This window comes from Mesoplodon densirostris, chromosome 1 (assembly GCF_025265405.1).
Source record: "Mesoplodon densirostris isolate mMesDen1 chromosome 1, mMesDen1 primary haplotype, whole genome shotgun sequence".
Classification (NCBI taxonomy): Eukaryota; Metazoa; Chordata; class Mammalia; order Artiodactyla; family Ziphiidae; genus Mesoplodon; species Mesoplodon densirostris.
The window spans coordinates 172,707,341-172,724,403 of record NC_082661.1 but is presented as its reverse complement, the minus strand read 5'-3'; the positions used below and the strand labels follow the sequence as shown (position 1 = coordinate 172,724,403).

The 17,063-nt window shown below is 44.9% G+C and overlaps 1 protein-coding gene across 3 annotated transcripts in view; it reads right to left on the bottom strand.

Annotated features, from left to right (window-relative positions):
* KCNMA1 (potassium calcium-activated channel subfamily M alpha 1) overlaps positions 1 to 17,063 on the bottom strand; it is a 748,255-nt gene that overhangs the window by 369,107 nt on the left and 362,085 nt on the right. For all 3 annotated transcript variants that reach the window (XM_060111611.1, XM_060111630.1, XM_060111620.1), the window contains exon 3: positions 3,143 to 3,204. In XM_060111611.1, the coding sequence (XP_059967594.1) occupies positions 3,143 to 3,204 (62 nt within the window). The remainder of the gene's footprint in view (positions 1 to 3,142; positions 3,205 to 17,063) is intronic.

Genomic DNA, 17,063 nt, shown 5'->3' with positions numbered 1-17,063 from the left:
CAGGGATCCATCCTGACTCAACAATGGAAAAGGAAAGAAGTCTGGGAGAAGAAGTCTTTGGAAATGACTTACCTGCTGCCTGTTGATGGTGAAATAAGCTTTGAAAGGTTAAGAAAATCATAAACCCACCAATTATGACATTTATCTGAACTGCCTGTCCACTCATACAACCTGCATTGGCCTGCCCTGACAGTGAGTTAGCAAAGCCGACCAATAGAGCCTGTTTTCTATATTAATTTGCATTCCTTGCACTATTTAAAGGGCTAGGTCAAAGAGTCTCACATCTTGAACTTGTGCTGCTGGGGCATTCCCCACCATTTTGGTTAAAACTCTCCGAGACAAGCCATTTCACGGACCACGTCTGCCCAATTAGGTTCACACAAGGGAAAGCCTATACACTGTCTTTTGATTTATTTATCTGAAGAGTATAAATACTAACTAAAATTCATCTGAAGAATACTAGGTACTTTTTTCCAGGGTGACGATTTAGCGTAACTTCCAAGAGACGTTTGAAGCTCTCTTTCCAAGATGCCCAGATGGCCAGCCAAACCACGAGTGTGTAAAACCGGTGACAGTTTTGAATGAAAGGGAGGGATGAATTTTAAGAATTTACATTCTGCTTTCTTACCCGCTTTTCATTTGCATCTTATATGTGGATAGAACTTCTTTTCTTGTTTACTATGCTTGATTATACTTTATCTGATGGGCTCTTTTTTCATTCCTGGGAATGTATCTATGGCTTATCGCGGAGGTAACTTTTAGATTCTACTTTAATTCATCCCCTTACTTACACAGTAAGCATCCTTACTGGCTTTCCCCAGGAAGATAGTAGACCCTTGGTACTGACTATGCTGATGAGTTCCCCCACAGGACAAACTCCCGGGATTTGACCTCAGAACCCAATGTAGTAATTCCAATGAAAAGTAGAAAGGGCTACACAAATAAACATAAGATCTTCTTATAAACAAAAAAGGCTCACTAAGCCAAACCACTCAGTTTAGTGACAGAGAAGAAAGACGGAGGTTAGGATGAGGCTGAAACAGTCCCCAGGGAGAGTGAGGATAGTCTTGGTTCTAAGACTCTTGGCATTTTTGCTGGGAAAAGCTGAGCACAGGACCGAAGGTCCATCCTTAGAATAGACTCTTTGCAAGTCCATAAAAGAAACCAGAACCAGAGAGGGTTCCCAGTACTGGCTTTCCCAGGCTCAGCAGAATCATAACTAAATCCAAAGGACACTGAAGTGGTGCAGGGCATCCAGGGAAGAGGGTCTTGCCTTGGGAGATTCTATTCCTTTCCCTCCTTTCATGCGGAGCTGAGAACACCAAGAACTACAGAGCAAAAGACCGCCCCATAGTAGAGACTGTAAAAAAGGACACAGTTCAAATCCATCTTACAAGAGCATTTTATTTCTGAGAAATACAGAGGAGCAAAAAGGAAGAGACAAGGAAAGAAGGCGCCAAGGCATCTGTCCTTCTGGCTGATCACCACACTCACCTCCACGTAAGGGTCTGCCTGCTGGGGCTCACAGACTACATGCCGGAAACTACTTTCTGAGCCCCGGCACAGAAGTTGGCAGGGTACGCACCCCATGACTTGTGAGAATACTCCTCACCCCTGGGGACAAAAGGGAGAAGTAAGACCAGGAGCTTTAAAAGATCTTTGGTTCAATTCAAATATGATCAAGAATTATTAAGAGGAGATATTTAAATGGGGCTTACCTTCAATGACATACCAATTGGAGTTTTCCAAACTTAAAAAAACTCTTCTCTTTCTCGGCCAGGAAGAGCTGATGGAAGAGTGCGTGGAATCTCAACTCCTGGGGGACTTTTAAAGGCCCCTCCACCTGAGATGGGCAAGGACAGCCCAGCCTTGTGCATGGGGATGGGCTGAAGGACCGCTGATATTCTAGATGTGGCTGGTTCCCAAAGACAGATGATGATGTTTTCTTTATTTTCCTTGGCATGATTTTGGCTCAACACCCAAATGCACAAAATCCTTTGGCTGGTGACCAGTAACTCTGAGAAATTCAGAGTTTAGGCATGCATGAAATTACTACAGAAAAAGAGCCACAGAAAAAGAACACTAAGCTCAAAATTCAGGCACACCAGGCTCTGAGCCAACAGGGATACCAAGCAGGTTTCCTCAGATTAAACTCCAGCATCCAGGTGTACCAGGGTGAGAGTTCAGGGAATCAAAAACACTCTTACCGTGGATGATGTAGGCAAAGAGCTCAAGGCCACCATCCAGGTGTCAGGTGCATGTCCCCACAGAAAGGAGTCAGACCAGCTCAGCTCCAGTTTCCCAAATGCTGTCAACTTCAAGCTTGTGAAAGAACGTTTGGAACAAATGATGTACCGAGGGGGTGACACGTGCAGGAACCAGGGCAGAACTGGCTGCCACCTAGCAGCTCTGCTCAGTGCCCCCTTCTGCCTCCTTCAAAGCCTTTTCTGTCCATGGCTCAGAGAGACCCCGCCCCAGGCTCACCCCAGAGCACCAGTTCACTCAGCTGGCACCCCAGGGGTCTGCACAAGTGTCCACTATAGGAAATCTCAGATGGCCATGGGCCTCCACCTCTGGGAGTCATCACAAACTCCTCCATCACATCTCCTTAACTTCACAAGTCAAGAAGCACCAGCCAGTGATGCTTCAGCTGAATATTCAGTTGGCAGGCACAAAGGATAGCATCAGGCTTTCTATGCTGACCTCCAATAAGAGTAAAGCTTTGGAAACCCTCACAAGGAAAGGATCCTACCACCACGGCAAGAATGGCTCAGACCCTCACCGACTGGACACCGTGACTCTCTCAGAGGTTGCAAATTCACATCAGAGCCCTCTTGACATCTTCCATGCAAATACCGCACCAGGAAACAGCTATGTGAAAATCAGTAATACCCAGGGAAAAGGTGTGATGACCTCAGATTCCTCTCCCGCCCTCCTAGGCCAGCATAATCAAAGTAGCCTTCCTCGTGAGAGTTTGCTTTCCCATTCAGAAAAGCCGCACAGACAGCCCTGCCTTCCTCCAAAAGTCTTCCACACTCAGGAGGCTCTTGCAGAGGTTGGTGTTAAAGTAAATCAACTGATCAACGTAAAGGCTCGTGATGGTTTTAGAAAAGAGGGCAAGACAACGTCTTTGAATACTCACTTTGACGAATCTATGAAGTATATTACAAGTGCACCAATGCTGAGAGCAAAGACTAAGACCACCTGCAAAAGAAGAGAAAAACACCATCAGTTAAGAGCTGAACGCTGGGACGTTTATTTATTTATTTCTGGGACACATGCAGCTGCAGCTCAGAACATGGTGTTTTCAGGGGCCTGCTTGGCACTGTCGCCCCCTTGCTGCGCCCACACACGAACCTGCGCACAGCTCCTCACCTCGCAGTGGACAGCAATCTCACTGCTGGCCCACAGGGCGCAGGGCAGACTTTTGTATCCCTGGGCACTGGGGTTTCATCTGGCCCTGTTATCTCAGGGTCCAGCTTCTCTGCAGCTGAAGTCAACACACTTCAGTGGGAAAAAAGCAGGTAAAAAAATTGCAATGGTACCATTTTTCATATTATATGTAACCTAGGCCCCAAAGGAACTCAGAGATAGGGACATCCATTTTTAACAGCTTTGCTGAGGTATCATTTACATACCCTAAATTCAGCCATTTTAAGTGTAAAATTCAATCAATGACTTTGAGTAAATTTATCACGTTGTGCAACTGGCAGTGTCATCTACTTTCAGGACATTTTCACCACGCCGTAAAAATCCCTCCTGCCCATTGACAGTTAATACCTGTTCCTACCACCCACCCTAAACAAACACTAATTTACTAACTTACTTTCAGTTTCTAGACAAGAAATATTAATCAGAAAGCACAAATTTGGTGTCTGTATAAATGTCCATATATGCGCATGTATGCATATTTATATTCATTGCATGAATGTGTGTGCGTGCATGTGGTTGTACTACTTCTCGGGTATTCTGGAGACAGTTTAGGCACAGGAAGCCAAATTAGGTAATACGATTGGCCAGGTATATGACAACGTTGTTCTTCTTTACACTCTTCACTCAAAATTAATCACCACTGATACAAAAGACAGTTTGGGCATCTCCTTCAAAGGATACCTGTCACAGTAAAGTCCACCAAATGAATATGCAGCAGATGAGGCTGATGCTGACACTTCTGTCCTCACGCCACACTCTGATTTCTTTATTTAGTCCTTCACAGAGGAGGCCAAGAGTGCGACGAAAAGGATGTACAAAAATATAAAAGATGGGCTTCCCCGGTGGCGCAGTGGTTGAGAGTCCGCCTGCCGATGCAGGGGACACGGGTTCGTGCCCCGGTCCGGGAAGATCGCACATGCCGCGGAGCAGCTGGGCCCGTGAGCCACGGCCGCTGGGCCTGCACGTCCGGAGCCTGTGCTCCGCAACGGGAGAGGCCACAACAGTGAAAGGCCCGCGTACGGCAAAAACAAACAAACAAACAAAAAATACAAAAGACGTCAAGAGCCAACAATGAAGCTTGAGAACAAAAAATAAACACCACCATCACACATAATGCCAGGGGGCAATAAATATCTAGTAGATGTGCTAATATTCTAAAGGGACTGCAGGGTGAAGGGTGTGAGAAGTGTCAGCCTCTTCGGCATATCTTCAAATTGACATCCCTGTGGCATTGGCTGGTGGATAGAGGTGAATCCTGATTTATGTGACGATTAGGCATGATGGAGTCGTGTGTGTGTGTGTGTGTATGTGTGTGTTCACATGCACATGAGCTAAACTGGCTGATAGAAAATGAACTCTGCATACATATTCACTTAAAACATTACAAAATTCCATGGAGCTACATCCATTCCATGGACGGTGGGCTACAAAGCAGACAACTGACAGTTGAAACAACTGGATATTATAAAAGGAATATGTGGCTTCATAGCATCTGATGAATTCCCCTTATGAAAGGAAATATTAAAACAATACACCACCGGGGCTGATTTTATTCTTCCATTTTGTTTTAAAAACTGAAACGGGCTCCAGCTGAATCCAAGGAAACTCCTGCAGTCTGTCAGTAATGACCCTCGGCCCATGACTAATCCCCCTGGCGGCTCACCTCAGTCTCTCTCCTCACACATGCACTCATTCATTCATTCATTCACTTATTCATTCATTTCTTGCAAAGTTATACACAAAAACATCAAGAAGCCTCTGCTTTTCCCTCTATTATCTGAAGGAGGCAGCAAATCAAGTAGCTTAAGATTAATTTTGATCTGTGCTGCTATTTCTGAGACATAAGCAGTCAGATCCCGGCCCTGACCTCATTCTCAAAAGGCTGCAAAGAGAAGGGGTGTGGCCAGATCAGAGGGGAAGGACCTCTTCTTCATTCATAAACAGCTGATGCAAGACTAATCTCTGTCAGTCTGGCTCTGTGTGTGTGTATGTGCATCCGTGAGTGCAGAGCTTCTCTCAGAGCGGGCTGTGCAGGCCTAGGCCATTAAAGCTAGAGAGAAGATGAGGGGAGAGGATGGGGGAAAGGGGAGGAGAGAAAGGGAAAAGAAAGGGAAAAAGTTCTTGCACGCCGTATCTGCATCATTCTGAAATGGGCTCAAAAATCTAAGCTCTCCTGCAGTGATGATGATTTCCCAGCACTGGAGGGGACAAAGTAGCTGACACTAATGTGTCCCAGCTACCTCTGTGATGGGGAGTAATGTGCAGCTCATTTAAGCGAATCAGCCAGTGACAGGAGGGGAGGCCTCTTGCTCTCTTCAGACGCAAAGTCAAATATCAGCATCGCTCTGACAGGGTAAGGGAGGGACAAAAACCCAGGAGGAAGATGACTCCACAGTTCCCAGGAGCTGAAGGTTCTGAGGAGTGGACCTATTCCTGGGTCCACACGTTCAGCTGGAAGACTCTCAATGAGGTACAGGGTGTCCGAACTGTCCCATCCTCATCCCCCAGCCACCTGCCTCCAGGCGCAAAATGATCAATGGGGTGGGGGAGGATCTGCTTCTCAGTATCAGTATTGAGGCCACCATGCAAGCGACTTTTAAACTTGCTAAATGGCTCTTTATCATGTCAGGCTTGATTACATTGTCAGCCTGGATCCAGATGCTGCAGATAATGAATCAATCCTTCGGATTTGGCCATGAAAACAGGAATCCAACAGAGATGAATCTTCTACAGGGCCCTAGCAAAGGGCTAGTTCTCTCTCATCTTGCATCTCTCATCTCTATCTCTCTGGCAAACACCCCACTGTCTGAGAACCCTACTCTAAAAATGAAAAACTTCAGTCCAACTATACAAAATGATTAGATTTTAGCCTAAGTGGTAATGGTTACATTACAGAGCATCCCCAAATAATCACCTAAGTATTTCACATTTGCTATGCACAAGGCCCTAGGAAAAACAAAAGGAAGAAATCCACTTGGAGTCATAAAATATGCTCTTTTTCTGCAGTAACCCTTACATAGATGAGTCCTATGCTATTATGCAATGAGTGCTCAATTGTAGGGTACAGGTAGAGTCCATATATAGTAAGACATGGACTAGATGGGACATACATAAATGGAGGAGCTAGGGAAGGGCGGGAACAACAGAGGTTCTTGTCTCAACAGCCAATTCCTTCTCAAAGTGTCCCTTCTTCCAACGTGTTATGGCTACTCTAATAACCCTTCATTAAGGGGGAGGGCCACTGGGAATCCTTCCGTGAGCAACTACAGTCCCAGGGACCAGGGGCAATGCAGCCCAAGAGACGTGGTAAGATGAGACCAAGAAAAGAGACCAGGAAACACTCGCCATCTAGCAGCTGAGTTGCAGAACACCCCTAACAATGACCAAGCACTTTACAAAGTACTGTCGCAAAAGAGAGTGTGTGGACACAGTCTGACACAAGGGATGAGGTGAGCAGTCCCTCTTAGCATACCTTGTGCCTGCCATGAGAGCCCGGCCACCCTTCCTAACTCTTCATAGTCTGGGTTCACCAAGTCACCTTGGCTAACTTGCGTAGTGCTAACTGCCATATTCTTAGGTTTACTGCAAACACCCGTATGCTGTGTGGTGGTACTGAGTCCTGAGTGATATTTATAGAGTGCCAGATTCCTAAAAACAAAAGCAGTTTGATAAATGTCATTGGAACAATGGTGCCCGTGAGTCATCTATTTTCAAAACTCTAAGATCAAACATGACATGTGTTTGTACAGAAGAATGCTAGGTACACAGACACACACACACACAGTATACTAAAAGAATGCCTGTCCCCAACACCTGACACAAGAAGTCTGATGACATGGGACTTCCCTAGCAGTCCAGTGGGAAGACTCTATGCTTCCAATTCAGGGGGTGCAGGTTCCATCCCTGGTCAGGGAAACTAAGACCCACATGCTGGGTGGCCAAAAAAATAAGTAAATAATAAAAATTATAAAAAGCAGGAAAATTATATAAAAACAAAAGTCTGATGATACATGGTGAGCAGAGAGGAGAAAGACACAGCCATCTTCACAATGGAAATTCGAGCAGACCCTGAAAACCTTCTAAATGTCTTGGAAGGTTCAGAAAAATGCAAAACAGTATATGGCGAAGCACAGAATATCCTTCCTCAGGTCACTGAAGCTGCCCAGGGAAAAGACAGATCCATTGATGCGATATGGAGGTGAATGAATCTGGAAAGCTGGCTCTCCAGAGATACTGCCTGTTCTAGAACCTGGTTTCAAGCTTTCGGGTTTAGGTCCAAATGCTTTCAAACCCACACATAAGGCTACATGGGCCTTCAGACATGGATTTGGAACAGAGGGTCACAAAGTTTGCTGCCACTCAAATCCTATCACCTGAGGAGCTCCCCTTAAAAGTCCTCACCTCACCGGGGGACCAGATAATTGAGAACTGGGGTGAGGGGGAGGCCTCATATCTCTATTTTTAACAAGCTCCTCCAGTCAATCTGATGTGTGGCCAAGAACGGGAGTCACTGAATTAGACCCATTAGAGAAAACCACTTAGCTCAAGTCAGAGATCAATTTACAAATGTCACCTTAACAATTAGCCCATTAGAACATATGTATGAGGCCTGAACACTTTGAGAATCCTGCTAGGAGTACTCTAAAAAATACAGAGAGGAGGAAGAATTAATTCTCTCCTGAGCGGGTTTTACACATTCTACTCAGCTCACCGCAGAACAAATGACCCTAGTTAATGATTCTGCATGTTTGATCAGGGCTTAGCCAGCTACTGGCAGCAGCGACCCCTCAGAAAATGAACAATTTTTGATATAGGATCCCAAAGGCACATTTCTTTCTTTTATTGAGGTATAATTTATACACAATAAAATTCACTATATAAAAAAAAAGACATGAGGACTCCCAAGGCCAAACAATCTGGGGACGGTTTGTTTATGAGAGATAACATCATTCCAGCATCCAAATTATAATGTTTGGTCTGGCAAATTTAACAACTCTACAATCAACCTTTACTGAACTCCTCTGCTTGAGGTCCAGAGGGGGAGAGAGGGAAATAGAAAACTGAAATAGCTAAGTCAGGCCTGATCTTTGCCCTCAACTAGCATGGAATCCAGAAGTTTAAATTACTCAGGAGTCCTTGTGAATTTTATAAATGCTACACATATAAATAGACACTTCTGCGAAGTCCAAAGAAGGAGGGGGCCTAGAAATAACACCACCGCCATTGCAAACTCCCACAGTGGAAGAGGAAGAGGAGAATGAAAAACCACGGAGGAGGAAGGGAGAATTCCTGATGCTCCAGGCCCACCGGGCTGGTCCAGGGAAGGGCAGACACCAGGTGCATGGGGTGGCTGGCATGTGGTGGGGAGAATGCAGGACTCCAGTAGGGAGGCCCACCTGGGTTTGAATCTCAACTCTGCCCCGATAAGCAGCATGCTCTTGAGCACATCACATAATGTCTCTGGGACTCAGTCTCCCAATCTGTGAAATGGGATTAGAACAGATGCTTAGCCAGTGGGGACCTTGACAGGTTACTGTAGACAGTGAAAGATGAAAAATGTTTGGCTTCAAAAGGCAGAGCTCTTTTATGCCAACTGTATGCCATTTCTGCATAATTATATTATAATTCAGCATGATAGCAATAGCGTGTGTCACTGATCTGTGTCAGAGAGGCTTGCTTCTTTCATAAAATCACAAGCATGGACTCCATGGACACTCGGATTCAGAGTCTGCGTTTCCAGTAGCAGAGTTAGTTGGCCCTTAGCTTTTCATCTCACAAAACTAAAAACCTAGACCCACCAGCTGCTGCCTCCTGAGTCTGTGCCTCAACTCTGCCATCGCTACAGGGCACTGAGTGGTGATCTGACACAGGCCCCTCTCCTCCTACCTCGGTGATTCTCTAAAAAACCCATGTTTCTGCCAGTTTTACCCCGAGAAGCTCACAATGAGTCTCAATCTTTTCTCAAGGGAAAAGGGAAAGGATTTCTTTTTCTTCACTATATGTCAAGATTAGTAGTATGTTTTTCTCATCCCTGAACTATTAGCTGTTCTCAATAGGAGAAGACATAATCTTGCTACCAAAAAAGGTATCTTTGTTATCCCAAATAACAAAAGATTTGTAAAGTATAAAACCAATATTTTGACAGCACCATTTAAACAGCCAAATGTGCCCTAAGTTTCCAACCTAACATTCTGGTGCATTACATTTGACTTACGTTAAGTGCTTACACAAAAATGCCATAAGTGGATTCACTGGAAACCAAGACTCCAAACAATAGTTGAAGTGCAGATGTATTCAGGATGAAAGAAAGGAAGGAGAAAAAAGGAGCTTTCAGCAGTCGGTATTTAGAATTATAGCATTAAAATAAAATACATGGGACTTCCAGATAAGAGTAAAACTGTGCTTTATTCAAATGTAAGGAAGCCTAGTAAAAATGTGAGAATGTGTGTGTATGTATAGCTGACTCACTTTGTTGTGGAGCAGGTTTGCTATGCTCCTCAAAGAAGAATCTGGGACCTAAGTGATAAGTCAGCTGCCTACTCTCTTCCCCTCTGAGGATTCATGTTGAGTGTGAGTTGTGTGAACTTCTGCAGGTTAGTGTCCCCAGCTGTCACGGGAGGGTCATCTGTCTTACATCCTGGATTTCACTGACCATGCTCATCTCATTCTGCACAACTTAAAAATACAGAAGAGTTCAATGTGTTCCTCTAAGGTCTAAATTTTTTAGAACTGCAATAAGAAACTGAAATGATGGAAAGCAATAGTAACATTAAGACAGAAAAATTTCCCTAAAACCTGTGTCCTTCCTGAGAGTTGAGGTTTAATGACACTGAAATCTTAGGCCACTGCATCATAAAATTTTAAAGGTTGATTTCTGCATATTTTAACCAATGGCATGAAAACCGCTGCCTTGGCAAACAAGACAAAAATCTTCCATTTGAGGTCTAAAGTTGGAAAGACCTTTCCTGTCTAATTATTGAAAAACCCAGGGGAAAACATTCCATCAGCTGGTGGAGCTCCCAAGACTGCAGCTAATGAGCTTTTTCAGAAATTGTCTGGTTTAAGTGCATGTGAGTTTGGCCAACTGGACTGTTAATTTAATTAGGTTCATAGGATGAGAAAACTTCTGTGGCACTGTCAGGTCACCAGTTGCCGCCTATTGTCACCAAGGACTAAATTTATGGCCATCTTTGCCCTACTTTTCAAATTGTGCCAGTTCTTAGAGGATATTAAAGGGAAAAATGGAATTGAAAGCTGGGACTCAAACAGCCACCTATACACTCAAGTTCACAGCAGACAAAGGTGGAAGCACCCAAATGTCCACTGACGGATGAATGGATAAACGAAATGGGGTCTGTACATACAGTGGAATATTATTCAGCCTTAAAAAGGAAGGAAATTCTGGCACATACTACAATACGGATGAACCTTGAGGACATTTGCTAAGTGAAATAAGCCAAACACAAAAGGACAAATACTGTATGATTCCACTTATATGAGGCACCTAGAACAATCAGATTCATAGAGACAGAAGTAGAAGGGGGATTGCCAGGACCTGGAGGAGGTGGGGATGGAAAGATATTGTTTAGTGTGTATAGAATTTGTTTGTTTTTCTATAAAGAGCTGAATAGTCAATATCTTAGGCCAGCAGGCCACAGGGTCTCTGTTACAACTACTCAAGTCTGATACTATAGTGCAGTGGTCCCCAGCCTTTTTGGCACCAGGGATGGGTTTCATGGAAGACAGTTTTTCCACGGACTGGGGGTGGGGAGGTCTGGTTCAGGCAGTCATGCAAGTGATGCGGGGGACGGTTCAGGTGGTAATGTGAGCGATGGAGAGCAATGCGGAGCCAGATGAAGCTTCGCTCGCTCGCCTGCCACCCACTGCCCACCTCCTGCTGTGCGGCCCGGTTCTTAACAGGCTGCTGGTGGGCCTGGGGCTTGGGGACCCCTGCTATAGTGAAAAGCCAGCAGAGACAGCACATAAATACATGGGCATGGCTGTGCACCAATAAAACTTTATTTACAAAACCAGGGAAAAAAAGAATTTGTGCTAATGAAAAAGAAATTGAAAGTAATGATAGTTGTTGTAAACATAGCAAATGTACTTAAACCACAGAATTGTACACTTAGAAATGGCTATAATGATAAAATCTTATTTTATGTGTATTTACTACAGGAAAAAAAATGGAAGAAAAATTCTGAGAAACGGCAAGTGGAATCCAGCAGTATATATTTCAAATCTCAAATACAATCACCTTCTCAGAGTGATACAAATATCTCTCCTTTCAATAGCAGTTGCTATCTCCAAGAAACTTGTATTACATACATGTGATTCTTGCCTCTCTGGGATGTTTGATCTTACCCCTTAGTTAATTCGAATTTCTCCTTTAGTTTCCAGAATCTCTCCCCATTTAGCCACAGACACCTTATATGAGTCCCCACCTTCCCCTCCCCCTCCCATCCTCATCTTTAACTGATGCACAAAGTGGGCTATGACTTTCTCAGGAATCAGGGAGCTGACTGGAGCCAGAACCTACTTTGTCTTCCGGTAACTGTAGCTAAAGTCCAAGACATGATTGAGAGTTTTTTAAAAATGTGCCCTTGACCACAATAAAAAAAAGAAAATAAATAACAAGAGTGTGCCCTTGGCTTGTAACCACTTTAAAAACACATAACAATTTCCTCTAAAAGGTAATGGACTAGACACAGGGCACTGGCTCTCCAAGTCTAAACCTCAAGGCCAAGCTGCAGTAATGACTTGGTCACAGGCCCTCAGTGTGTTAGTGGGACCCTATAGTCACACCTAGAAACAACCTAAAATTTCCTTCTTCTACAGTAATGATTTTGCCACCAAAGGGGTGGCTTTTTAAAAGGATTAGCATGTACCCTAGAAAGTAGTGCATCAAAGCCCCTCAACACCAAGGGAGTTGGCTAAAGACGATGAACAGCCACTGAACTGAAATTACGACATTGACACCAACACTGACCAGGCTTCAGAACCCGTTACCCACCCATGCTAGGTGTGGCCACCGGTACGCACGACTTGGTTCTGAAAGCATCACACTGTATTTTCTCCTTTGTAGAACTGACTCTTGACCATAACAAATGGGTTGGCGTTGGCAAACACTATCTGGGCTAAGAATGAAACTAGCAAATACCTTTTATTAAGGTCTACAGCCGAGTGAAATCCAGGTCTCCAAAGAGAAGGCACTAGATTGTCCACTTCTGATCTCTCTCCCTCCTTCCCTTACTCAGAGGGAAAAAAAAAAATTTTCTATATTTACCATTGAATTCTTACAGACAATCTACCCTTTCTGAAGGAAGTAGAAGGTTTCAAGAGATAGCATTCCTCATGCTCACAAATTTCCGCTCCCACAGCCGGGAAAATCACAAGTCAAGGCATAAACCTCAACATGGATAACTATGGTTGCCCTGAGTGATGACTGGATGCCCCATCAAACACTGCACCACTACTAATTCAGAAAGGCTGGACCACAGCCCTGGCTGCCGCCCCACTCCCTGCACGGGTCTCCCGGTCACCCCATGAGGATCAGATGCTCACAACGCCGCACAGGGTAACAGGAGCTCAGGCGGACTAGAGACCAACAGTTGGAAAACCACAAGCTCCACTTTCACAGGGCACACACTAGGGGGTGGGGGAACGTGAGCATCACCAGGTAACACAAGCTGGCCTGCCTCTCAGCCTCACAACTACTCTGGGAACAGAAGAGGGCTGTGGAATGCCACGTGTCTTTTCAAGGCCATTTAAAATGAGGAACAGTGTGTGTCTGACGTTCAGGGCTGCTTCAGACTTCAGACTAGGTACACAGCCCTTCAGCAAGGCAGGGGCCAGAAAATGTGGGAAGGATGATTTATTCCCTAATTTTAAGAGCTTCGACATACTGATCAAGGAGAAAGCAGAACTGAGGTGCACATCCTTCAGGCTTTTGTATGGGTTTTTCAAGTTTTCGGTTTCCATGTTGGGAGAACCAGCACCTTCTCGGGGTTTGCGGGCTCTGTTGTCATAATCCAGCAGCACATTTCTTTTTTTTTAAATTAATTTATTTATTTATTTATTTTTGGCTGCGTTGGGTCTTCATTGCTGAGTGCAGGCTTTCTCTAATTGCGGCGAGCGGGGGTTACTCTTCGTTGAGGTGCGTGGGCTTCTCACTGCGGTGGCTTCTCTTCTTGCAGAGCACAGGCTCTAGGTGCGCAGGCTTCAGTAGTTGTGGCACACGGGCTTAGTTACCCCGTGGCATGTGGTATCTTCATGAACCACAGCTCAAATCCATGTCCCCTGCATTGGCAGGTGGATTCTTAACCACTGCGTTACCAGGGAAGTCCACCAGCAGTGCATTTCAGTTCCAGCCTGATCACCAGATTCCCCTCTCCATCCACTCCGTTCACTCCTCTGAACTCCTCGTTCTGTTCTCCATTCCCTCATTCATGGCACCCATCTGCTGAGTGTCCACTATGGACTCGGGGTTGAGCTGGAAGGGGATACCAAGCTGGAGAAGAAGGCCCCTGTTTTATACAACATGAACGCCAGCTTTCATTCTTGTGCAAGGCAGGATGACAGATGCCAAGATGAGGTTCCTAGCATCAAAAGCCTTTTGAGATGTTTGTGCCCCAGCCTAAGAGTGCTTCTCAACCTTGAGTGCACATCACAGTTCTCTGCAGGGCCTGTTAAAACACAAATTGCTGAACCCATCCCAGAGATTCTGATTCTGTGGGAGCCCGAGAATTTCCATTTCTAACAAGATCCGGGTGATGCTGAGGCTGCCGGTTCAACGACTATATTTTGAGAAACCCCTGCTTTAAAACCCTCATAAAATAATAAAATAATAAATAAATAAATAAAAGTTTATCTTTTCAGGATATTCTTTCTTTTTTGAATATGGATGGAAAAACATCTTAAGTTGGTTATTTTAGGTATGCACTATTTGGACAAATTTCCCTTAAAATATCTATAAAAACATACCTCAAAGACTTCTGGAAGGAAGAAAAAAATTGGCTAGAACTCTTTATCTTGAAACATTTTTCAAAACCATTTTCACACTCTAGTTTGATGTGCTAGTCAATGCCAGCAAGATTTTTTTTAATTAAGTTGACATATCTTCCCCCCTAGAAAGCTACCTCATTAGTATATGATGTCACTACTGCTAATAAAATGGTTAAAACCCCCATTTCCAGGGGCTTCCCTGGTGGCGCAGTGGTTAAGAATCCGCCTGCCAATGCAGGGGACACGGGTTCAAGTCCTGGTCTGGGAAGATCCCACATGCCGCGGAGCAACTAAGCCCGGGCGCCACAACTACTGAGGCTGTGCTCTAGAGCCCGCGAGCTACAACCACTGAGCTCGCACGCCTAGAGCCTGTGCTCTGCAACAAGAGAAGCCACCACAATGAGAAGCCCACGCACTGCAACAAAGAGTAGCCCCTGCTCGCCGCAACTAAAAAAAGCCCACATGCACCAACAAAGACCCAACACAGACAAAAATAAATAAAAATAAAATAAATTTATTTAAAAATACCCATTTCCAATACGTAGGCTTAGATTTCTGAAGTCCTAGTTCCACCCAGGATTATAGATTTGTAAAGGCTGAGGAGACTTGGTTTCCAAAGATATCAATAGTCCCACAAAGGGAAGATGGGAGCTCATCAAAAAACGATTTCCTTTATTGCTGGAAAGAAACAGTGTGAAAGAAGAACAGCTGCCAACATGGCTTCCAAAAACAAAGGAACCAAAGGCCACGGCTCTGCCCATTCTCCCCAGACATGTCTAAGACAGAGGGAGGACAGACCAGTGCCCTCTGTTTGGGCTCCACCCATGCAAGAACCTTCTGGCAGTCGCTGGTCTGCCCCACCTTCATAAGAATGTGAGTCTGCTTGACACCATCTCTCCCACAGCAGTCACGACGTTGATCACCTTAAGTTGCCTTTGTAGATTTTGTTGTAAATGCTATCAACACAGGGTGGTTGAAATTTTCTTTAAGCCTTGTTTCTTTTTCGTTTTCTTTTTTGTTTGCTTTTCTATTGAAAAATCAAGGGCTTCCCTGGTGGCGCGGCAGTTAAGAATCTGCCTACCCATGCAGGGGACACAGGTTCGATCCCTGGTCTGGAAGATCCCACATGCCGCAGAGCAACTAAGCCCGTGCGCCACAACTACTGAGCCCGCACGCCACAAGTACTGAAGCCCGCGCACCTAGAGCCTGTGCTCTGCAACAAGAGAAGTCTCTGCTCACTGCAACTAGAGAAAGCCCGCATGCAGCAATGAAGACCCAACGCAGCCAAAAATAAATAAAATTTAAAAAAAAAAGAAAAGAAAAATCAAGCCACTCAGATGCATGTGGGGTGACAATTCTTAGTCTTTCTCCCAAAAGTACCCTTCCTCTGCTGCTTCACTGAGGGGGGCCTCCAAAGGAGTCTGGGGGGACTCTAATTGAGGAATTTTCCCCATTCTCTACTGTAATCACCAGTTTTCTTCTCATTCTCTCAAATATGATCTCCTTAAGGGTAGACACTATGTCATTCACGTCTGTGTCCCCACCATTCCCTTAGTCATTCCACAAACGTTTATTGAGGGGCTACTGCATAGCAAGCTATGCGCAATGCCTGGATATATAGCAGAGAATAAAAGCGGGCCCTGCCTGCATGAAACTCACAGCCTAGAGGAAAGACAGACAGTCAACCAATGGTCACATGAGTAAAAACTGCACATGGCGAGAAGGGCGCTAACGAGGAGGAGAAGCAAGGTTTGTTGACTGCGGGGTCCACGGAGACGTCCCTGAGGAAGAAGGATGAGAAAGAATTAACTAGAATAAGATGAGCATTTCACACACAGAAAACAGCATGTCCAAAGCTTCTGAACCACCATCCCATGTGTATTTGCTGAGTGAACAGAGGGACCAAGATGGTGCTACCCATCACCATGACAGCATAGAGTGAGGGCAGGGGAAACACTGACCACACTGAGCTGAATGAAGACCCACAGTCCTCAAGAAGGAAGAGGTATCTCCATTCTGAAGGTGGAGAAACTGAGGCATGGGGAGCTTAAATATCTTGTGAAATAGGCAGACCTGGGCCTCAAATCCATGTTCAGCTCCCTGCCTTTGTTCTTTTAACCCAAGACGCCAAAGCTACTTCCTGAATTTGGGATTATGAGGCCTCCAAGGTCCCAGAAATGCTCCCCCTGTCACGCCTTCCTTGGTGGAACTCTGAAGTTTCATCAGCTTTTTCTGAGTTCCTTAGTGAAGAAGGAGCAAGGCTGAAAAGTGCTCTTGGAGGGCTGTGATGGGAGACCCCCCCAAAATGAGGACACAAAAGGTAGTCAGTGACTCCACTGGCCCCACAAACCCTAAGCAACCCTCTCTCCCATCGCTATGGACAGTGTATGTTTACTGCTTTACTATACATTATTAGCATATTTTCCAGTTTTATACCCCATATTGGAAAATTCTTTTATTACATTCTAATCAGTAAGGGTCATCCAATAATGGAGTAGGCTGCTATATGTCATACTGAGCTTTCTGTCCCTGGAGATATTCAAGTAGATGCAGGAGATCACCAGCCAGGAATACCATGTAAGGAATTTGCTTATTATATCAGCTTCTGATCCCATTTTTTTTTTTTT